Source organism: Rhodnius prolixus, unplaced genomic scaffold (genome assembly GCF_049639745.1).
Source record: "Rhodnius prolixus isolate KJV_2025 unplaced genomic scaffold, Rpr scaffold_10, whole genome shotgun sequence".
NCBI classification, from domain to species: domain Eukaryota; kingdom Metazoa; phylum Arthropoda; class Insecta; order Hemiptera; family Reduviidae; genus Rhodnius; species Rhodnius prolixus.
In genome coordinates, this window is record NW_027411615.1 from 19,115,698 (window position 1) to 19,139,758 (window position 24,061).

The following is a 24,061-nucleotide window of genomic DNA, read 5'->3' on the forward strand; positions in this document are numbered from 1 at the left end:
CCCCAGTCTGTTTGGTCTTACATTGTAAATTTATGTTTTGCTTTTAACAGGAACGCCTGGCATTTAAGACATGAAATTACAAACGGCAAGCTTAAAGCAAAGCTTAACTATTTTTTTTATTTTCATTAAGTTTTCTCCCCTTATTTGTTGTTTTGATAAAAGTTTAACTGTTCGGTGTGCTTTTACTTAATTAAAAGCTAAAAGTAAAGTGTATTTTTGTTTACTCAGAATTTAAGTATCCATTTTATTTTATTTTTTCTCAATGTGCTACAACTTTAATTTTTTCTTTTGATTTTGTTTCCATATTTTTCCTTCTTTTTTTGATATATAAATTAGCAGCCATGCAGATCCTATTGAGGAAGAATTTTGTTATTATAAATAAATAAAGAATTATTATTAATTCTGAAGACAAAATAGAATACATTTTTATACAAGTGAGATAATATGGTTTTTCAAAGATGTTGTAGGTACGGTTAATTGTAATAAGAAATAGTCAACGATGATGTGACACGTGGCTCCATGACTCATCATTGCAAATTCAAGGTTTTTTTTGCCAGATTAGATCAAATTTATTTATTATTACGGCATATACCTACTATGACACCTTGTTTTTGTCAAAACATTACACAAAACTGTACACAGGTTGGCACAATAAAAAAAAGTTAGTGCGAAGCATTTACATGATTTTCCAACTGTAATTTATTAATTAAATTTTTAATTAAAACAATTTTGTGCAAAAAACTTTTCTTTTTTTTTAGTAAAATGACTACCGATGTTCTTTAAATTTAGAAGTTTACTGTTATATTGAGTTCTAATTAATATTACCTTGGCGATGTGGGTCGGTCATTTTTTTTAAGAGACATTAGCTTATCTCTCCCCAAAAAGTATTTTCCTATAAAAAGTCGTGCGGAATTGTAATATTTAAAAATGGTTCAAGAAAATCCAAAAATGCTGAAAAATTATTTTTATAAATTCTTTAGCGATATTTCTGGTTGGCTGATTTGGCCCATAATTTATTACAGGTTCCGAAAGATGACCGATTCGAAATGTCCGTACTTGAACTTACTGCGATTTTCCGATGTTACCAATTTTTTAAAAAACACTCTTTTAGTTTCACTAAATTCAAAAATGATATTTCCTTTCAAAAATTCAAAATTGAAAATCTGTCCGATGGATTCTAAGCTGAGTAAGAAAACTTAAAAACTTCTAAATCTAATAAAACTTCTATTCAGAATGTTTTTATAATATAGAGTTAAAAATGATTGATATACAAATTAAATTTTTGATATTTACTCATTAAAATAATAAATTTTATTCCAGTCTAGAAATAATATGATAAAGAAGAGCATTGAACTTCTGCTATACTAAGAATTGCCAGTACTTACGCGAACGATTTCGTAACAGTAAGAATTGTCGATTTGCATGATGCAGGATCTTATCCGAAAAAGCATCGATGGGACCAAAATCATTTTACCGTCAAAGAATAAAATATATCGCAATTTTAAAAATAAAATGACAATGATATTTATTGGTGGTAGAGTTGTGGTAAGTTTACGGCTAAGATTTAGATATGTCATTATGAGAGAAATGAATACTTATTACTTTCCCATAAAAGTTATAAAATATAGAGATATTGATGCCAACAAAAAAACGAAACAAGCCACAGTTGAACCAAGACTTTCTAGAAGTTGATTTTGGAATTTTGAAATAAATTCGGAAAGAAAATAAGTATTGGCGTAGAAAATAGGACTTTTTCCAACACTCAGAACACTAAAGGGAAGAGTAGATTTTTATTATATTTGTTTTACGTATGAGAATGAACATTTATTTTTCTCTAACTCTAGTGAGTTCTTTAGTAATAATTTAATTATGAATTGTTAACGATTTTAGTTAGCCGGTGTAAGTGAGCTAGACACCGCAGCAGTTTTTTGCCTATTGAGAGAAATTGAAAATTTGAGCCTCTTGACTATATTTTTGTTTGCATGATTAATTTTTTCTTATAAATGAATAAGCATTTTTTCAGCTTTTTTTCTTGTTCATTTAATTATTAACTGCCTAATTATATCGCTTATACATTATCTACGATTGAAACTTTTTTACACTCATTTTCTCTCTCTCTCCTAACTTTTTATTGTTATTAGCATTCCATTTTATTATTATTAGCATTAATGTTTGATTTGTTTTTTAAAACTTGAGAACTGTACATTACATTCATCTGTAACATTCTCTTCATACGGTTTCCACATTTTATTTTTTATATTTATATCTTCATTTATCACTTAAGAAGAATTCAGATTTTCTGGTGAGAGAATCATTATCATTCCAAATATATATATTTATATTCAGAAACTAATTTACTGTCCTGTTCTGACTGATTGCTTAAGCATTTTTCAATATCTTTTTTTTTTTGCCCTTTTAATCTTCCAGTTCTTTCTCCATCGTTCTTTCCCACTCTCTTTTGCTACTATTATGTATCCTGCTATCTTTTCGCATTATTAATTATTTACTTGAAATTACCAAGGCCATTACTCAAAATAAGGCTAAATGACGATTACCTGTCTGAACAAAATTACATTTCCATGTTTTTCTCTTAATTGAATCAAGATTCCATATAAACATATAGAGATAACAGTTCTTATCGAATCCAACGATAGTTTAATATGAACATGTTTATCCCAATACATTTCGGGGGGAAAAATTTGTATTAATTGTGCAATATAAAATACTATAATTTTGCAGGTCTCTAAATGATTGAATTATGGTTTCATTTACTTGCTACAATTTCATAATAATTGAATAAGAAGTCATTCTTTTATAAAAAAAAAAAAAAAAAAACCTGAAGAATTAATTACTTACTTATTTCGTTAAAATGAAAACTTCCGTGTTTGAATTTAAATGGTTCCAAAAAAGAAGATTGCATCAATTGCTAGCAGCAACTTCATGTAAGTAAATTTAAATTTAAGTTGCTTTAGCCATACAATTTTACAAGAAATGTTTTGTTTTCCTAACTGCACCCCACTTCTATCATACTGTGATTTCTTTCAAGTATTTTTCATTAAAACTAATTAAATTCCTTGGAAGAACAGCCCTGAGAGTAGCAAGTCATGTTAGAATAACATTAAAGTTGGATTCTGGTACTGGGTTTAAAAAGCAAAAATCCTCAACGGAAGTATTTTGTTACTCAATGGATTGTTATCCCTTTAAAGACAACTGTTTGTGTTTTTGTGGTTTACTGGGAAGTTGGGGATTAACTGAAACGCCATTCATCACGAGTGGAGTGGTTGTAATTCCGATATTAGAACAAGTTTTGTTTTTCAAAAACAGTTTCTAGAATATAGATACTCAGGCAATCGTTTAGTTTCGGTTTATTTTTTTTTTTTACATCAAATCTGATACATAAAATTATTAATTTATCCATTTTATTATTCTTTCATAAAAGTTCTATTTTTTTAGAGATTGCTAAAATTGAATGTGTTACAATTCCATTTTTTATCAATTTTATTCCCCATATTTTATTTTCTGGCAAATGAGTGCTACGTAATATTTAAATTGCAAATTGAAATTAAATTGTCTATTTATTAGGGCCTATTAATTACCAAATCTGGTTGAAACATAAGCTCATTTTCTCAAAAAGGTTATGTATATTTATTTTTTAAAAATTAAAAAGAGAAATTTTCCCAAACATTTTTCTTTAAGGGCTTTAAACAGCTTAGAAATGTACAGTCCAGGTGATGGAAAACGTCTGTTTAGAGAATGATTACCTGGACATGATTCCGTTAAAAGACCTACTAAGCTTCGACTTCTTCAGCATCTATGTAACAACCATTTAAAGTTTAATAATATCATAAGATTAAAGTAGAATCACTTTATCATTCAGTGTTGGTGAATTTTTTAATGTCTATAGTATCAGAAACAGAATCCTAAGTTATGACGCAATTTATGTGAGCTGATTGTAATGATTTGGTAATGATAACAGCGTTCTTGAAACAAAAATTAATTAAATTTACTTTAAACGTAATAAAATACAAAGTATCGATAAAAAGATATTCAAAAATATTTTTGATGAAGTAACATAATTACAGACATTTTAGACTTTATTATAATATGTGGCGATAGAAGAATTTGCAATATCAACGGTTCAACTTCCAATTAATGGTTCTACTTCAATTTTTTAGTTTCCATGTTGTAAAAAAAATAATATGATTACACTTAAACAATTTTTATAAAATATAAATTATGTTTTCCTTTGAAGAATTTTTTATTAAATTTAACAATAAATGTTAGGATATTTTTGTTTATTTTCAATGGTTGCATCGCAGTTTGAATGCAGTTAGATTTGGAAGCAAAGATTAGAATTTCGTATTATTTGAAATGACAATGGCGAACCAAAAAAAAGATTAACACAGATCACTGTCTTTCTAAACGCCTACATTCACAGGTAATGGCAGTGAAAAAGTTGGCAGAAATAATTTAGAATTAATGAAAACAGAAAGGATGTTTATTTCTGTCACTTTAAAATTTTGTTAAAAAGCTTGCCCTTTCTATATCCAGTGAAAAGTTTGAGTTATTCATTTTCTACTTGTAATGAAAGGGATAATGAAGGTTTAACTTTATCAAAATAAATTTGTTGAATATCTAGTTTTAATTAAATTAACCATTTTAATTAGTAGTTAATAAATGAAGTACATCCCTCCTAAGGTAAAGAGCTCTCAATTGTCTCATTAAATGCAATTGTTTGCAGGCAATTTATCAATGTTCGTGGCATCTGCAGCATTCATTTGGTTGGAACCTGTAACTCTTTGGTTAATTTCTAAAGATAGCGAAATTAAAATGACTACAGCCGACGTCTCGTGGTTATCTGCTTGCATCGAATTATCTAGTTTCATTAGTGGACTTCCTTGTGGAATTTTAGCTGACAGGTAATGAGATAGTTTACAAGTTTACTAACTTTAGAAAAATATTTAATGCTGGTCCTGAAGATGCCGTTTCAAATTTGAAATAAGAGAACATTGATTTATTTTACTGAAATTAAAAACTTTGCCAAGTAAAAGAATTACGTTAAATTAGGACTGTTTCAAAATAAAAAAGACAATCTTATGGCATTAGTAGGAGAAAACTTACAACTAAAGCGGTAATTGGCCTGCCTGCTCATGTCGACTGTTTATCTGGTTGTCGTGCACTCGTCTACAAGCCGCACAATTTACACGATCGGTCGATTGTTAGGCTACTTTTTGTCAAAAAAAAAATGCCTTTTTTGTAGGATATTTAGTCGAGCAACTGTCAACAAGTATTTATGCTCACACCAATAGTACTAAACTGACGGAACCAGTGTGCAATGTGCAGTTCTTGTATAGCCTTGTGTGTTGCTACATTTATCATAGAATAGCCCTTTTGCCCTTTATAGCAAGGGGCAACAGCAGTCCTTGCCCTCCTCCCTCTGGAATCTCCGATTATAAAAATATGGTATTATTTTCTCATTTTACACTCTTAGTTTATAATTTTTTATTTGTTATATTAACTGCTCATAGAGATCATTCCTTTTAGCTAGAGCAAGCGACAAAATTTTAAAAATTACGAGGGTCGTTTGAAAAGTCCGTGCAAAAATAAAAACTACTTAATTTTTTGGGGTAAACCTTTTTTATTTTTCAACATAGTCTCCTTTTAGGCTTATACACTTCGTCCAACGCTGCTCTAGTTTGTTGATCCCTTCCGAATAATAGGATTTGTCCAAGTCTGAAAAATAGCCATTCGTTTCTGCAATCACCTCCTCGTTTGAATAAAATCTTTTTCCCGCCAGCCATTTCTTCATATTGGGGAACAAATAGTAGTCCGAGGGAGCCAAGTCTGGAGAATAGGGGGGATGTGAAACGAGTTGGAACCCTATTTCCATTAATTTTGCGACCACAACTGCTGAGGTGTGAGCTGGTGCGTTGTCGTGATGGAAAAGGACTTTTTTGTGGGCCAATCGTGGGCGTTTTTCTTGCAGCTCGGTTTTCAAACGGTCCAATAACGATGAATAATATGCACTTGTAATAGTTTTACCCTTTTCCAGATAGTCGATGAGGATTATTCCTTGCGAATCCCAAAAGACAGTCGCCATAATCTTTCCGGCCGAAGGAACGGTCTTCGCCTTTTTTGGCGCAGATTCCCCCTTGGTAACCCATTGTTTAGATTGTTCTTTGGTCTCAGGAGTGTAGTGATGTATCCATGTATCATGCACAGTGACGAAACGACGCTTAAAGTCCTGCGGATTCTTCTGGAACAGCTGCAAACCGTCCTTGCAACACTTCACACGATTTCGTTTTTGGTCAAGCGTGAGCAATCGCGGCACCCATCTTGCGGATAGCTTTGTCATGTCCAAATGTTGATGCAAAATATTATGTACCCGTTCATTCGAGATGCCCACAGCACTAGCAATCTCACGCACCTTCACTCTTCTGTCATCCATCACCATATCATGGATTTTATCAATGATTTCTGGAGTAGTAACCTCAACAGGGCGTCCAGAACGTTCAGCGTCACTTGTGCCCATATGGCCACTCCGAAAATTTTGAAACCACTTATAAACTGTTCTAATCGAAGGTGCAGAGTCACCATAATGTTTATCAAGCTTCTCTTTAGTCTCCTGAGGCGTTTTGCCTTTCATAAAGTAGTGTTTAATCAACACACGAAATTCTTTTTCGTCCATTTTTTGAAAATCACTCGACTTCCTCGATTCAAACGAATGCCAAACACAAAGAAATAGACCGATCTGGCTGAAACTTGGTGTGTGTTCTTCCAAGAGATGCTACTAACTAAACATAACCTCGATACGCGCCAGTAGTGCTATCTCTCTGACTTTGCACGGACTTTTCAAACGACCCTCGTATATAATTTTTACCTCTCCTTAGAAACAATTTTTCGGGTGCTCATGGTATATGTTATTAAGCTTCATTTTTTCTTAACAATTTTGTTAATCTCTTAATAAAAAAAGTATAATTTTGAAAATGTCCCATTTTTTATGAGATTACGAAAAACTTACCTCTAATTTTTCTCTGTAGGCATAGAACATAATGAACCACTTTTTTACTCTGGAACCTATATTTGTACACTTTTAGTTTTCCACCTGTTATAGTGTTTTTAATTTATTTTAGATGGGGCCGAAAACTATTCATACTATCAGTGGGACCGATTTGTTTCTTTTCCTGGTTAATTGCATTCTTCACCAGAGACTTAGCATCTATGTATGTTATCCGCTTAATGCAAGGTTTCGCCGAAGGTGCATGTTTTGCTGTGGGACCGGCATACATTGCAGAAATCTCTAGTCCGGACATCAGAGGAGCTCTTGGTGCTCATACGGTTGTTCTCATGTATTTAGGTTTCTTGTATAGTTTTAGTACAGGTTCATATTTAAACTATGAAAATTACCTATATTCTCAAGCAGTTTTACCTGTAATATTTTTCATTTCGTTTGTATTTATGCCTGAATCTCCTTATTATTTACTTATGAAGAGTAAAAGAAATAAAGCTTTTGAAGCACTTAGTTGGTTAAGAGGGGGTGAAGATATCACAGAAGAATTGAACACTATAGAAGAAGCAGTTAAAGAAGATTTAAAAAAAGGTAATTGGAGAGATTTATTTGCTACAAAAAGTGATCGTAGAGCATTCTTTATTGTACAAATTGTAAATGTAGCAACTTATATGTCTGGAGTAACGACTGTATGTATGTATGCAACTCAGACTTTTGTAACCACGTCACTTCTATGGATTACTGCCAAACAATTGACTATGTTAATAAGTATTATACTGTGTATTAGTGCATTTTTAGCATCTTTTGTTACTGATAGTATTGGTAGAAGAAAATTATTGATAATTTCTTCGTTGGGCATTACAATTTCCAATTTGATCATTAGTATTTACTATTACCTAGCGGAAAAAACAAGCCTAGATGTTACCCATGTAACTTGGATACTATTTATTGGATTACTGGGGCTATGTGTATTAACAAATATTGGAGTTGGGGAATTAGTTCATACAATTCAAGCAGAATTCTTTCCTTCGCACACTCGCAGCATAGGAGGAGGAGTTACAACGGCTATTTCAACTATTGCAATATTTATTAGTGTTAAAGCATATCAACCACTCATAGATATGTTTGGGGTGTATATGAACTTTGTAAGTTATACTGTGATCTCCCTAATATCGGCAATACTTATTGTAATATACGTGCAAGAATCTAATGGTAAAACATTGGCAGAAATAAACAAAGATATTTGTGAAATAACCAATGAAATTCTACCCCAATCCTGCGATAAACAATAAGTAATATTACATATATATTTTTTTTTTAAACGGTGGAAGGCAATAGAGCATTCTACTTCTTAGTTACAAGTTATCAAATCTACTCTTTACATTATAATTTTACTTTTCGCCGCTAAACGGCAACTTCAAAATTATATTACGTAATTATATTTTAGAATTATTTGCTTAGTTCAATTCATTTCTATAGAAAAACACATAGCCGCTCACACCGCTGTGTTCGTACATAGGGATGGCGAGGATTGTAACGATAATACAAGGTAGTAAACTTTTGTTATCGTAACCTGTACTATAAGTGTAAAGTAATTATTGGAAAAAATTCAAAGAAGAGATATTTTAATACAAAGGAATCTGTTTATTACTCTTGTTTGCCTGTGTTTTGGGATTGTGTCTCAAATAATAAAATTGCACTTAGACTCTCTTCATTTGCACCAAAATTGGTAATTTTCGAATTATTTTTTTACTTTTCTTATAGTTAATCATAGAGTGCTACATTCTTCGATAGAGGATTCTTGATAGAGGTTTATGAATGTAATCTTACCACTTTCGTTTTAATTTTGAAATATTTCAATTCAAGTATTTATTATTTATATTCTTGTCATGAATGCAATGCTTATTTATAAATAAATGAGTAATATTTACTATCTTACTTATACAGATAGATAATTGCAAATGTTCTTTAAAGAATTAAACTAATTTTTAAAAATCATTACTGGAAAAATAGCAATTTTAGCAATGTCATTATCATTCCATCTTGATTTGAATTTAATCTAAGGAAATTATAAGAAGTTACTAATTTGATAAATATTTCTTCTTTGATGTTTTTTATGTTTAAACAAATATATTGATGGTTATTTGAGAATGCTCATGAACTTAAATATTTAAATATATATAATACTTAGTTGTATGTTATATTCTTTGTATATATTGCACTTATGTACAAATTGTAAATTACTAATTAAATTAAAAAGTTAATCGAATTAAAAACTCTTAAGTACTTTATCAATGATTTAATTTCTGTCACAACGCCCTTTTTTTGGAGTATTCCCTCCATGATCAGAAATATATATATATTTTGTAAGAGAATTTCGAGTTCCTCTCACAAGATTTTTTAAACATGTCATTGCTGTTTCTGATCCGAACAGATACTGTATTGAGGGATCCTAATCCGAAAACGTTAAGGATGTTAGAAAACAAGCATTCTTTAGCGAATAAATTCTCTATATTGTCAACTAATTGTTAAAGAAGTTAACCATAATTAAGTATAGACTACGGAAATAGACTACAGCAGGGCGGTAAAACTCAAACCACGGGCCACTTGGTGCAACAGGCAAGATCCACGCCGGCCACAACATATTTACAAAAATTTTCCCTAGTTTCCAATATCTGGATTCAAGAGTCTGAGAACAGACAATCTGCATTAAGGTAGATAGATGTTTATCCAGACAATCTTGATCTGTATGCCGTTTTATTTAATTTCATAGATAGAAATAGTTGCTTAACAAAAACGAACTCCAAAAATAACACAAAATTTTACAGCAAACATTTTTGGATATTTCTCACCTAAATAAGAATATTTTTTGGAAATTCGTACTTCGTCTTTATAAAACCAGATCATTCTGGAATTCCACTGAGAGTGGCAGACATAAGGCTTCCAAACGTCTTTGGAAATAAGTCGGCGCGTTTTTTTGCGAGCCCACAGGCCTCCAGGAAAGACCCTGGGCCACATCGTCTTTAGTAGTTAACTGAACCTGGAAATTGTGTGCACGATATTGCCTTGATCTCCCCTAAGCGCTATTTCCTTCATACAAACTTTCTATTTTCATTTTATTTCAGTACAGCGTGGGCCACAAGAAATTACATCAGGGGCTGCCAGTATTGACACTCCTGGACTACAGTATAGACTACAGGAATTTACTAGAAAATCTCAGGAAGGCATTTTGGTTTGTCCATAAAACATAATTAAAAAGAAACTAACAATAAATTACAAAATGATTTAATATACTTATTAGTTTATTGAAAATACTTTAAATGAAACAATGAAGCTGTTAATAATCATATATTTTTTTTAATGTTTTTAATTAAAGAACCTTTTCCAAACCATTTATCACTAACCTTATAAATGTGAACATTTAAAAGAGTGCAACTCACAATATTATCACTTAAATATTTTTTTAAAATATAAAGTAGTTTGATTGAGTGATCCTGTTGAGCATTATCTAAAACTATATTTTTCTTACATATTTTTTAGAAAATAATTAAAAATAATAGTAATAATACTGTAAAACTTACTGCATCAGAAATGGAATAAACCGGGTATTCCACAAAATATTTGGTTTCAATCTCGTCATCGAGTTATGTTGGTAACAATTACAATTCTTTTATTGAAATGAAACTCTTTATAGAACTTCCTCTGATTTTTTTAAAAATATAAACAAATTTTTCTATACGTTTCTAATATTATTAAATGATTGCAGCTACTTTACATAAACAAATATGAATACAATAGATTTCGCAACTATGCATTTTACAAATTAAAAAAAAAAAACAAAACTGGAATACTCTTTTGGATATACAATGGCAGGAAAGCAGCACCTGTATCTATATAAAACGGAAGAGTCAACTTAAACTCTGTCCAATTGCCAGAAGTATGTTATAATAGTTACGAACTTGTAATACAAATATATTAAATTTACATTTTTCTTTAAAAATATTGATATCAAATTAGGTGTTCCTCCGCGTTCATAATCATAACTAAGAAGGGTTTAAGCCCGCCTAAAAAAATGTGCAAAACTTAATTTAATTAAGTTGGAAATATTTTAATAACTTATTATTCTTTAATGCATTTTATTGTGAAAAAAAAAAATTAAATTAAACTATAAATTAAATATAATTTACAAATAATTCACTTATCACAAGTTCGGTTTTAGACTAAAATTTGTAACAATTCGTAAGTTCGTATCCTCATGAAGTAAATAAACCGTCCCTCTTAATAATAATATAAACATATAGAGTCTTTTTATTTTTAATTGATCAGTTCTAGAATTACTCTGAAGAAGAATTGATAATTTTGTGACAAAAATATATACAGGGTGTACACGGAGGAGAGGTTGAAACTTCTGGAAGTGATTCAGCAGCTCAAATGCAACAAAACATGTTCTATTTAGTTTGTCCCGATTCTCAATAGTGTCCAAGATATTTACATTTTTAACTTTTCCGTCGATATTCGCGTTTTTCACCATAAATACGGCCATAACTTTTTCTCTATACTTTATCCTACAACAAATCTGCTTATTCCAAACGAAAGAGCATTAAATTTTCTAGAAATCTGCTTATTACAGAGCCTCAAAACGTTTCTTACAACAATGAAATTTTTACTTTAATGTCTAAAAAATTCGTTCTCGATGATTTTTGTTAAAATTTTCAACTGCATTTCTTCAATGATTAATGAATCAAGGAATCACATAATTTCAAAAAAAGTTGCGCATTTATTGAGCTTCAAGACCATATGGATTTTTTTTTTTTTAATAAAACTCTACCCCGAACAGAGGACTGTAAATGCAAAAAAACTGGGATTTTGGGTAACCGACTTTTCACTACTAATTTACGCAAATGTCAATTTTTGGAGGACCAAAAAGACAAGTAACCATTTTAGTTTTGAACAATTATAATTTATTAAAACGGGAGTAAAAAATACAGTAGCAATAATTCGAAAATAAAATGGTTATTTTCTTTCTTCTTTCTGTTCCTTCTCCAAAAATTGATTAGTTTGAATTATTATTAATTAACTTTGATGAACAAAATCTCACAAACAATTGTAGTCAAGAAACTAAAAATTTGCCACAATTCTTTCCCACTTCCTTGTTTGTATAGTTGGAACAATTTTTGTAGCAATTTTAGTTAGGCATCTACCTATTGTAATTTTTTACTACTGTGTATTTTTGCTACTGTATTTTTAACATTTTTTATTTTTAATCATTGAAATAATGCAGTTGAAAATTTTAACAAAAAACTCGAGTACGAATTTTTTAAACAAAGTAAAACATTTCACTGTTATAAGAAACGTTTTGAGGCTCTGTATTGAGCAAATTTATAGGAAATTTAATGCTCTTTCTTTTGGAATAAACAGATTTGATGTAGGATAAAGGATAGAAAAGTTAGGGCCGATTTTATGGTGAAAAACGCGAATATTGGCGGGACAGTCAACAATGCAAATATCTTGGACTCTATTGAGAATCGGGCCATACTATTCTGAAGAGAATATTTTTGTTGCATTTGAGCTGCTAAATCACCTCCAGAAGTTTCGACCTCTCCTCCGAGTACACCTTGTATAATTCATAATTAAACGCTTTTAAAATCTTTCTATCTAAATTGCAAGTAGATTTATATGAAGCTTTGAAAATGATGAATGAATTACCTTATTAGACAAATATTAAATGAATTTCTGAATGTACAGGAACAATATTAATAAAAGCAGAAAATGTTTTAAAGGAAGACTATAACATACTGTAATAATAATTATTACATACCCTTAATTTATGCTCACTCTTTTCTACATTTCTCTTTATTCAGGAAATCACAGATTATTTTATTCACTAAAAATTACTTAAGTAAATTTTAGATCAGATCATATAAAAATTTTCAAAATAGATTTCGCATTTTTTAAGCAATCATAGTTAGCTCTAGAAATATAAACAATAAACCAGTTATTATTTAAAAATAAACAATAAATTATTTGTATGCATAATGTTGCTATCTTTAATTATTCCTAAATTACCAACATATTGAATGGCGAAAAAATGTAATTCTAATTTGAAATTTTTATGTGAACTAATATAATATCCATCAGCCTGTTAGAACCGTTCGAAAAAGCTTGTTATTCAATTAAATTTGTTACCTAATTTTTGCTCTACCTTTTACACTGATTTCTCTATTATTAAGGCTTCCTAAGTACTTTAATATTTGTCTTTGAAAAATGTTTCCAAGAATCCTTACAGGAGATATTGAAATCCATTGCGCTTTTTTAAGTGCACTATAAACCTGGTATCTTCTCCTTTAGTGTGCGAGGATGAGGCAACTGCGGTTAGGGTTCCTACTTCCGTAAATTGGAGCTTTCCTCTACGTATTGACTAAGGAGGAGATCCCGAACCTATCTTAATTTCGGTGCCTTCATATCTGATGACAAAGAGAAAGGATTGATGAATCTTGAGGATTTTCCTTCTCTATGGAAAATGAGCAACAAGAAGCTCAACGTCCTCATCTGGACTGTACTAGGCAGTTCTTAACTACAAAAGGCCAGATGTTCCATGAGACTCTGTAGTAGATCAAATTTACAGTAAACTGATCGATTATAGTTTTAGAGGGAACCTCAACAACTAACGTTTAACTCACCTATATCATCTCTCCCATAGGACGTACAGCGACGTCAACTAATATCTACAAAAAATTTCGAATCGAATACAGTCGATAATTTGAAATGATCGCAATACTTCCCCTTAGTAAAAGTAAAGTAATAGCCTATTTTTCCAGGCGGGGCTTAACGTCAAACTACTAACTAGGTGTCGTAGACAGGGGCGGAAGCTCATACTTTACTATAAACAATTTTTTCTAACAAATAAAAATCACGCGAGGTTCGAACTAGGGATCTCCCAATTGCAAAGCCACACTCTGGACGACTATACCAACCTCCGCCCCAACTTTCACTTAGTAGGTAAAAAAGCAGATTGGTATTTAAATATTATGTAGGGAATCACTTCATCCTGTCAATTTTCAAGTTTTAAGAATTTCTGAAAATGCCTTATTTGCTCATTTTTATCCTTTCTTTTACAGAAAAAGTAGGGTTTTTTTTTTTTATAATATCCAAATTTGGTTATTTTTCAACATTACGCTTTTTCGAGCAGTTTTGACGCTCAACCTATACAGAACTGTACTACTGGACAGTTTTAATTTACAGCTATCTACTTATGAGAAGTAATTATAAGTTTACATTATTTTACACCAATTATAATGACAGCTAGTAAATCTTTTTCTGTTGATACAACCTTAGAGATAATTAATATAAATAAAATAAGTTACCACCAAGAATATTACGCTGCCAATTAAAATTAAGACGTAGCCCAAGCAAGTAGTTGGATTAATTTCAGCATATCTATTAGGAAATGCTGTTTTGGCCTTATTGGGGTAGGTGTAGGAGGAGGCTGCTGAATAAATAGTGGGTATTCTACTAAAGTATCAAGAGAGCAATCTGTATAGTTTGCATCTGCAAGACTTTGTGATCTTCTGAAGTACCATTTGTTTTCAAACTTCGTACCGTCGCAGTCCACTAATTCCAAACTTTTATTGAAACATATCCGTACTTCAAGAAGATAAGATGACTTGGATACCTGGTAACGATTATAAACAAAAGTAAATAACATTTAAAAAACTGAACTAAATAATTTAAAGAAATTGCAACAACAAACCGGATCATTGAAACATGCAAGATGAGGATTTTTGCCGATTGACTTTTTCACTGCAGACCATATAGTGGATATATTGTACGTTTTCCCAGGTACAATATCAGATTCTTGGAGCATTGTGGTTACATTGTATTCACTATTCCAATTTAACCCTTGTAAAAAGTATGTGAACTCCGTAGATAATTGCGGTAACTGAGCTGCACAGGTACCTAAAGTTGGGAACGAAGCCTTATAATTAATTAAAAACTTTCCACTTTGAATTATAAAAAATATTACAATAATTATAAATAAATCCGAACTGATTGATAATGTGGTCATAAAAATGTAACAAAATTTTAATAACAGAAAAACAAACCATGCTTCTCCCATTCATGTCTCCAGAACATATTGTGTTTTTTATGCTTTTCAATTAAAGACCACTGCTTTTCAAGTCGATCTTGTATACCATAGATTGCGTCAGGATCAAAGGGCCTTGATGTATTGCAAAAAAAAGGACCAAGAGTTCCTAATTTGGTTGGCCTAAAAAATTGATGGCTTTAATAGTATAGCAAAGGCAGCAAAGTAATTGGTCAAAATTTAATATAAAATTGTCATTGAATAGGTCAACAAAATGTTAATGAAGTTAGTCTAAATAATTTAAATACTAAAATTACAAAAAAAAAGTTGATAGGTCATTTTCGAAGAAGTGAAAACCGAAAGTAACTATTCAGTGTTGTTAGTCCTGTGGGAAAATGTTTCAATTAATATTAAATTAGATAAGATTAAATAAACAGACGTCTCCCGTTAAGGAACGCAGGTAAAGAATGCCCATTCTCCCCGAGAATCCCTCACCTCTAAAGGAGGTAACCGTCCTTCTACTACATCACAGCAATCAAGAACAATAATTCAATGATACATTTTCTTGGTCAATCTTGGTGGAAGTTTGACGAACGCCCGTTGTATTAACTTTAGACTTTAATTCAACTCTTAAAAGGTTCTATAAATTTTAAATTATTTCAGATTTAGAGTTATCAAGTTGAAAGTGTTTAGGAAACCAACCAAATTCCATGAATAGTCCAAGAAGAAATATTCACTCCAGGTGAGCAGGTGTTAGTTTTTTGCTTAGCTTCCCATGAAAGACATACACTAACTGGCCAATTCTGGGTAAAAATTAATACGTCAAATTCATTACTTTGCCTGGTACGAATCAATCTGTAAAAACTAACAAAAAATTCCCTTATATAGGATGCATAACATTTTACAGGGCAATGTTTAAATTTAATTTGTTTAATTGAGCAAATTTATGAAATAATCAAACCTGTTAGTAAGTCCACAACTGGAGAATATAAAAAGAGCTCCAGCAATAATAACAGTAGTTGGACTGATATATCTTCTCTGAGGAGGCATGTTTAATGAAACATCTAATTCTCTGTAACATCCAAAATTAAAAAAAAAAAAATCTAGGCACATTTTTTACAAATATTAACTTAGATATACATCAAATAAAAATAATGTCATAATTTAATTAACTAAAAAAATAAACTACGTTTTAACATAATACCTCAACATACTAATTAATTCATGTACGAAACAGTTATTATAAAGTATATTTCTTAATGTTTTCAAAGGAAACGTCTAACAGAATTATAAATCTAATGATTAATGGCATTAACCACTTTAATAAAATGAAATGACAAACACAATTAGAAAAGGTCAAACCTAACAAAATGAAAATTTTAAATATAAACTAAAATATAGCACTTACCATATGTTCATTATGTTTACTACGAAACGGATCAAATGTAAAAGTTTTGCATCATGATAAATACATGAGTTTCACATTTATTAGTACAAAACAATTAAATGAGAAATAAATAAATGAGAAGAAACTAACAGCTGGTGTTTACTACTATTACCATTAACCGTAGCTACGTACTAAACATATGAATTTAGCCTTGGTGAATTTCAAATGTTTTATCTGAATACCACTGCCTTCTAGGCACAGGCACTTTTACGACACGCATGGCAGTATTTTAGGCATTTGTTCTCTTCAAGCTATCAAGTAAGTTGTAATACACCACGTTGTGACTGGCAGGTAATTGTGTTACGTTTAGTTGAATTACATTCTATTGTAATGTTATTTAGTTTTTTAGGATTTTATTTTAAAAAGAATGTGAAGTTTTTTTTTTTTAAAAAAACAACTATTTCGTACAATAGAATTTTAAAGGAATATGAATTCTAACCTGAACTTTATTTTTGACAGAAATGTTAAATGATCATTAGACAAGTAAAATTAAATTTGAATTATTATTTATCTCTGTAAGAGTAATTAATTTATGGATTTTTATTTTTTAGATCTTTAAAATATGCAAATTTTTGTGAAAACTTTGACGGGTAAAACAATTACCCTTGAGGTTGAACCCTCAGACACAATTGAAAATGTTAAGGCAAAGATCCAAGATAAAGAAGGAATTCCTCCAGATCAGCAAAGATTGATTTTTGCTGGCAAACAGCTAGAAGATGGACGCACCCTTTCCGATTACAATATCCAGAAAGGTTTGTTCTCATTGACCTCATTGAACCATTTTTTATTTTTTCCATAAGTGCTGATTAACAAAATTAATTTCATTTAATTGGGTGAAAGTAATGTTTCGTAACAAAAATCATTCTTTTCGTATATAATTTTTATATTAAGTAATTCATTGGTGTATGTAACATTTTACATATGAAGTCACTATTCATACTCAAACATGATGTAGACGTGTGCAAATTATTAACTTATTTAAACAGCCTTCACTGTAACTTAAATTTCACAAACAAATATGTGAAAGACAAAATACTCTACTTGCTGGATATCACACTTTCTTGATGCGACAACAACTTAGTATACTGAAAGCCCATGCCAACAGTCACAAATATATTGCATAATAAGCAGCCATCATTTATAAGCTCCATGAATGTGGGTTAGTAGATGGGCTAAATAGATCTCTAGCTTTAATAATCCACATTATTACATTAAGGGAGAGAAAATCATTTAGGTAGTGATTCATCAAATCATAATTCAACATACATATTCTTTGAGACCATGAATATCCTAGCATCATCAGTAATGCCTAATATTTTGATTACATAATAACGATTGTAAAACTTGATGTTATTACTAAGTTCAAGCTAACATTGCCCAATCCAAGACCATAGCAAAAACCTAGCCAAATTTTCGCCACTTTTATTTATATCGAAAACGATATATACAAACTGTGAAACATTTTTAAGAAACGGCCTCAAAACCGCGTTTATGTCCAACTGGAAACAAGGTACATGCACAAAACGAAAAATCAACAACCCTGCAACTTTACATTACAAACAAGTTGGTCTGTACTGTGGTAGAATTAGGTTGATCAGAGCGAAGATTTCAAAGAACACGATCGTAAAAACACCACAAAACAGACTCAACTTACACAAACCTCCTAGGCAAACAGTCACTTATCGGGTAGTAACAACTGACCAGTGACGCTGTCGGTTGCAGAAAGGAAAGGCGGAGTATAGACTTCATAAAAGAATATATTCCAGCCGATAGCCATGACCAAATCATAAACGAATAGAACATGAATACACTGGCAAAGATATTCTGTTTAATTCGAAAATAGATTGAAAATTCGAAACCTGCGAAAGTACTCATTACTTGAAATAAATTTTAAAAAATGTTAATTTCGCTGGACAGATAGTAGATGATTTTTTGTTTTTCAAACTGGGTGTACAATCTTCTCTTTGCTCATTCGTTGTATGAAAACCCCAAGTTATTTTATGTCTTTGTAGTTCCGATGGTAATTAATCAAAAGCAAATCACTAAGAGTCGCACATTCGTTAAATGAAACTTATTTATTTAAAAATTTGTTTTTGACTAGGATTTCTTTAATATGATTTGCAATATTTTTTTTTATAGTTCAGTACCAAATGATGATGAAAGTAACTGGTTTATTGTTTGATGAAGCATTTTTTGAAAAATCAGTTGGCCTTACTGATGACTGGCCCAACTTAAGACTTCTTTGATAATCAATAAAAATTGGATTTGTTTGTGTGAAGAAGGGAATTGCAAAATTTGTTGGTGCAGTTTTTTAGTAATGGCCAGATTAGAAATGAAAATAGAAAGTGTAGGAGTTTCAGATGTAGGAAATCCTTCAGAAAAAAACTAAATACCTTACTGTTATTATTTTGTCAAACGTGACTTCTAGAAGAAGCCAAGTTGCTCCTTACCAAATTTATATTCTGTTGTTCATAAAAACTTGTTTAGAAAAACTGTCAAATGCCCCTAATTTATCCTACATTCGTTCTAGTCGAACAGCACTCTTGTCTCCTTCTTTTCTTCCATCTTGGCTGCTTCAATTTTTTAGAAGTGACTTTCAAATTTGATTTTCTTCAAATTGCTTCTTTCCTTGGTAACTATGGTTTTGAGTTTTCCGTATTTGTTTACACTCCTTCTTTTACTGCATCTTATTCACTAAAAAAGTAAAAGTAAAGTATTTTACCGGGATACGAACTTTACCCACTTACAGCTCCACGCTTTTTAGCCTCTACTCCGACATCCAATTTCTATTTTCTTCGACTGATCCAGAATCCTCAGTTATAATTGATTTATCCAACTTCATTTTAATTTATCCCATTTTAAACAATTTGTCTTAATCTTAAGTTTTCACATTTCTGATTAAAAGACATTTATGAGCAGTTCTCCTGGCTCAAGGGGGTTCTCATGGTACCTTCAAAGAACTTTGCCAGTACCAAGTGATGATGAAATTTACTGAAATATTTGATGAAATACTTAAAAAATCGATTGGTCTTACTGATGGTACTGGCAGCTTTCATTAATCAAAACAATTATTGACGGCAAAGAAAAATGTATTACTTATTGTTAGGCCTCTAAACTGGCTACTTCAGGCTAAGAAAATTCATGCAGCTTATAGGCCTGACCATCAATCAAGGCTGACCGTCAAGAATCAATATCGTATCGATACCTTCTTTCTTTAGATGTGTAGGAAGCTCAGATGTAGGCAATCCATCAGAAACAACTACCTTTTATTAATGTTGTGTCGAAAGTGCTTTAATACTTTACCGTACCGGGCCCGCGATAGTGAGTCTTTAACGCGTATTTGCTATTCTGTTTCAAACATTCTTTTAATGCACAATATCAAGTATTACCATGGAAACATATGTACTCGTAGAAAATTCTTTGAAATTATAACTTGGGGACCATCTAGGACCTTTTTTCACACAAATTTGACCTGGAATGCGATAGAATAGAATATAGAATATAAGTAGGAGAATATAAGAATAGAATATAAAAGCAAGCCTAGTGCTCACAGACAGTTGCCTGAGAGACGTTTCCGCATGGCTCAAAGTCCAGTTTGAGTTAGGATATACTACAGTATTTCTTTCTCAGTCAAGCAAGTGACCACCATCTACCGCGACCACTATACCCATCAGGCCTATGTGCCTTCTGAATCTGCAATCTGCGGTTAGCATATCCTTTAAAGTCTCTTAAAGCTCTGACTTAGCAGATAAGCCATTATTTGGTGAGGATCTTTAGAATTAACTCCTTCGCCTATCTACGTTCAAAGTTTGATTTCGTTAATGCCGTGGGGACGCAGCAGCAGGTTTTGGCAAGAACCTTTCTGGGACAGTTCTTCCGCCTTCTCCGTTACCTACATCTCCCTCCACAAATTAAATCCAGAATAGAGTGAGCTTTGTTGCTCTACTTAACATCTCTTTATGAGCAATAAGGATACTTTTTTTTTTTTTTAAATTTGGTGGAACCTTCATTTTGGTTGATGACAAAGAAGGCAGTCTTCATAAGTGTGTAAAGATGAAATTCCTGGTTTCAAAAATATTTTAATTTGATTTGGGAAAAATGTTAATTTGGTTTTCAACTGAAAAAGCTACATATAACCCAATTTTTTAAAATTTCTTCATAATAAAGTAAAGATGCTTAAATTTCGTATTTTCATTAAATATATTAGCCAGGCGTGTAGATGTTTTTCCCGTTTATGGACCGTAGTTTATTTTTAACTTAAGTTGTGGTATCATAAATGTGATTTTTTTTTTCAATTTAAAAAAGTAGTTTTTGACTAGGATTTCTTGATTATGTTCATCCCGTTTTATAGGCAGTACCAAGTGATGATGAAATTTACTGAAATATTTGATGAAATACTTAAAAAAATCGATTGGTCTTACTGACGGTACTGGCTGCTTTACCACTTTCATTAATCGAAATAAGTCAAAACTGCTTTCGTCTGAGTGTTGTTTCTTTATAACTAGTTTTATCATCTCTCTTTAGTTTGAAATTTGTTTGCCTTTCAGAGTCAACACTTCATTTAGTTTTGCGTCTTAGAGGTGGTGTCATCGAGCCAACTTTGAGAATTCTAGCACAAAAGTACAATTGTGACAAGATGATTTGCCGCAAATGCTATGCCCGCTTACATCCAAGAGCAACAAATTGCCGCAAAAAGAAATGTGGACATACAAACAATATTCGCCCAAAGAAGAAGATTAAGTAGATTATTGGTGGATTGGAAATTTATAACTTTATCTTTTTCCACTGGAACTCAGATGGGAATAACCTCAATGAAAATTGGAAGTTATGATTATCACATTAAAATAAAAATATGATTTAAATACCTCTATTTTTTTTTTAAAAATTTTCCTTTATTCCCAAAATTGTATTATTAATTATTTTTTAAATTTTAAAGGGCTTGAATTAACAATTAATGGTAACAAATTAAATTAAAGCTGGCAAAGTTCCTACATATCTTTCAAATCTTCATATAAAATCCTTTACAGGTCCCCTTATTTTAAGCCAATCATTTCCACATGGATTTGAATAATCGCTAAGAGCTCACATTTTTATTAAGCAACACCATCTTAAATTTTTCCCGTTAATGTTACATTAGGTGATGGGTGTAGTCTGAGCCTGGAGCTGTATTACAGTATTTTTTATTGCTTTCTTTTATTCTTTATTATGACCGACTCTCATTCCTAAAATATATTCGCTTCGTAACCTGCATTCCACTTTTATTTCTTTAAGGTACTTCATATTTTCGAAATATAGTATATTTAGGATAGTTAATTCAGATACTTAACATATTCAAGAAGGGATCTTAAGTTTGTAACAGAAGGGTATATCTCCAAAAACCAAACTTGGTTCTCCAGTGAACATCACTCTTATGAAATAATATTACTTTCTATGAACATAGATAGTTATTGTTAAATATCTTTTCATAAACATTCAAACCTGGTTTGGCTTTCTCTGGTGTCAGGAAATGTTAGCTAGGTGCATATGTGGAAGTTTAGAAGATAATACTTATCAATGAAATTCATACGTTTATAATTACTCTCCATGAAAGTAATTTTCTCTTACTGTTACTCTATCCTGTTCAAAAGGCAATTAGTTTTCCTAAACGTACTTTTAAGTCTTTCTTTCTGTTAGTATTTTAATAGGTTTCTTCTGATGCAACAAATACAAAGTCTAACATAACAACGGATCTCTGTTCTCAAAATTTGTGGAATTCTCCTCATTCTAATATGGCCTTGCATTGTTTTATATAAATTGGTAATCAAAGAGAGGGTTGTTTTGACCTTAATTTTGCCATTAAATTAATTTTTGGATGGCTCATTTTGTTTTGTTTGAAAGATTAGTTTGAAATTTAGCGTAAATGGATCTTAAAGTTACTATATTTATCAGAAATAAAACAAAAAGTAGAAATGACCATAAAAAAAATAAAATAGCAATCGATCCTTGATGTATTTCCTTATAGAGGCTTGTGGTGTATTCTTGATCACATTTGTTGTCTGTAATGTTTCCAGAAAAAAAAAAAATCTCTTAAATGTCTGCGTCTGTCATTGTTTCGTGTTATGTAATTGTTCCCATTCGACCATAAGGTAGGAAGTAAATTGTTAAAAGTGGTTTGAAGTCAGGAGGGGCAATGAATCACCGTAGGGAGTGCTGCTATCTACTAACTAATTTTGTATAACAAATTTAGAAAGTGAGATAAAAGTTTAATGGTTCATTAGTTTTTTAAGAACAAGTAGTTGGGTGTAAAGTGCATCAGTTAGATATTACAAAGGGACCATGATCCTCCGTCTCTTTAATTTCTAGTAAAATTGGTAAAGAATCACCTAGCATCCGAGGGTAAAATATTATTATCCCTTGATTACTTATTAGTTGAAGTGTACATATCTTCTCGGATTTTACGTAGTAGGACATTATGGATAAGAATTTTATTCTCAATAATAATACGTAAGTTTTTGTTGTAAGATTTTCAAACACTATTATTCTTAAAATATTGTAACTAATTTGTTTGGTTGATTATAACAGTTGATTTTCGTTTGATATAACCTTAGTTTGGTTATTTTTATAACACTTGTTTTTATTCTTGCATTTGACTAAAATAAGTGCCATACAGTCAATAACATCAGCTAATTAACTATTTACTTTACAATTTGTTTACAGTTGCTTTCATTTTCAAATACTTAAGAACTAATATTTGGTAAAAATAAAATTTGGTTATGGACATTTGATATTACTGACTTGTGCATTTGTTGATTCTTAATTGATGTTTTTTCTAAGTTTTGACGACTTTCTTTTAATTGACTTGTTAGTACCAACGTTTTAGAGTATGAGGGAATGTTTTAAGATGGCAAATACTGTGATTACAAGTTCTGAACTTTCGTAAATAATGTAATGACAGTGTTTACTAATATTGGTTTGTGATTATCATTTAACATTTTAGTGAGTAACTGGAATATTCGTAATTCTTGAGACGTTATTACTTTAACGCTTTTAAAATTTGGTGAATTAAATATAAAAGCAGTTTCCAAAAATCGAAGCATTCTTAATCCCATTAAATCTAATGTAACAATAGTGAAATAAATTTGAAAACGAAATATTGATATATTTGACTTTTTTTTTTCTTTTTTTTTTGTAACTAAAATAAAAAGTATAATTTAATAATACTCTTGAACTTTGTTCTCTTTCCCCACTTTAAATTTGGGAAGAAACTAGCTTGCCTTGAGACAAGGACATTAAATGGGCCTAATCACTAGAAATTTGTTAATACATTCATTAGTAACGGCCTAGAGAAAGTATTTTTTTCCAATTTGGGTAAAAATAATTCAGAAAATCTATTTTTTTTTTAATTAAAATGACCCATCTTAAGTTTCTATTCTTAATTAATAAAACGTTGAAGAATAAAAACTTTTTACAAAAAATGAATTGATGATTTATAAGAAGTATCATACATTTGTTTTTTAGTTTAAAGCGTTTCATTTATCTTTGA

General features: G+C 30.8%; 4 protein-coding genes across 7 annotated transcripts in view; 3 read left to right on the plus strand and 1 right to left on the minus strand.

Moving 5' to 3' along the window:
* The first annotated feature begins 2,409 nt into the window (after positions 1-2,409).
* LOC141456741 (facilitated trehalose transporter Tret1-like) lies at positions 2,410-10,851 on the plus strand. Its single transcript, XM_074132999.1, has 3 exons — positions 2,410-2,942; positions 4,742-4,919; positions 7,134-10,851. The coding sequence occupies exons 1-3, from the start codon at positions 2,870-2,872 to the stop codon at positions 8,299-8,301; spliced, it is 1,419 nt and encodes a 472-aa protein (XP_073989100.1). The 5' UTR covers positions 2,410-2,869; the 3' UTR covers positions 8,302-10,851.
* LOC141456743 (ribonuclease Oy-like) lies at positions 10,279-16,642 on the minus strand. 3 transcript variants are annotated; one of them, XM_074133002.1, is made up of 6 exons: positions 16,501-16,642; positions 16,054-16,164; positions 15,795-15,956; positions 15,112-15,275; positions 14,760-14,965; positions 10,279-14,681 (listed from the first exon to the last, which is right to left on the minus strand). In XM_074133002.1, the coding sequence occupies exons 2-6, from the start codon at positions 16,140-16,142 to the stop codon at positions 14,403-14,405; spliced, it is 900 nt and encodes a 299-aa protein (XP_073989103.1). In that variant the 5' UTR covers positions 16,143-16,164; positions 16,501-16,642; the 3' UTR covers positions 10,279-14,402. The 3 variants fall into 3 exon arrangements, with proteins under 3 accessions (XP_073989103.1, XP_073989104.1, XP_073989102.1); XM_074133003.1 differs by having other exon boundaries at positions 16,054-16,156; positions 16,501-16,641; XM_074133001.1 differs by lacking the exon at positions 16,501-16,642 and adding an exon at positions 16,297-16,319.
* A 16-nt stretch (positions 16,643-16,658) lies between these two features.
* RpL40 (ribosomal protein L40) lies at positions 16,659-21,403 on the plus strand. 2 transcript variants are annotated; one of them, XM_074133008.1, is made up of 3 exons: positions 16,659-16,797; positions 17,091-17,291; positions 21,087-21,403. In XM_074133008.1, exons 2-3 carry the CDS (start codon positions 17,102-17,104, stop codon positions 21,281-21,283), a joined length of 387 nt encoding a protein of 128 aa, XP_073989109.1. In that variant the 5' UTR covers positions 16,659-16,797; positions 17,091-17,101; the 3' UTR covers positions 21,284-21,403. The 2 variants fall into 2 exon arrangements, with proteins under 2 accessions (XP_073989109.1, XP_073989107.1); XM_074133006.1 differs by having other exon boundaries at positions 16,686-16,830.
* Positions 21,404-22,726: 1,323 nt separating this feature from the next.
* Positions 22,727-24,061, plus strand: part of LOC141456739 (ATP-binding cassette sub-family G member 4) — a 57,113-nt gene continuing 55,778 nt past the window's right edge. Inside the window, exon 1 of the mRNA XM_074132992.1 lies at positions 22,727-23,022. Within this exon, the coding sequence (XP_073989093.1) occupies positions 22,991-23,022 (32 nt within the window). The 5' untranslated portion in view covers positions 22,727-22,990. The remainder of the gene's footprint in view (positions 23,023-24,061) is intronic.

Excerpts from the sequence above, each read along its gene's own strand:
- LOC141456741 (XM_074132999.1), top strand. The coding sequence starts at position 2,870 with ATGAAAACTTCCGTGTTTGAATTTAAATGGTTCCAAAAAAGAAGATTG. Across the intron at positions 2,943-4,741 it reads ATTGCTAGCAGCAACTTCAT|GCAATTTATCAATGTTCGTG; the intron begins GTAAGTAAATTT and ends AATTGTTTGCAG. Across the intron at positions 4,920-7,133 it reads TGTGGAATTTTAGCTGACAG|ATGGGGCCGAAAACTATTCA; the intron begins GTAATGAGATAG and ends AATTTATTTTAG.
- LOC141456743 (XM_074133001.1), bottom strand. Across the intron at positions 15,957-16,053 it reads AGTTGTGGACTTACTAACAG|TTTTTACAGATTGATTCGTA; the intron begins GTTTGATTATTT and ends ATTTTTTGTTAG. Across the intron at positions 15,276-15,794 it reads TGGACTATTCATGGAATTTG|GCCAACCAAATTAGGAACTC; the intron begins GTTGGTTTCCTA and ends TCAATTTTTTAG.
- RpL40 (XM_074133008.1), top strand. The coding sequence starts at position 17,102 with ATGCAAATTTTTGTGAAAACTTTGACGGGTAAAACAATTACCCTTGAG. Across the intron at positions 17,292-21,086 it reads CGATTACAATATCCAGAAAG|AGTCAACACTTCATTTAGTT; the intron begins GTTTGTTCTCAT and ends TTTGCCTTTCAG.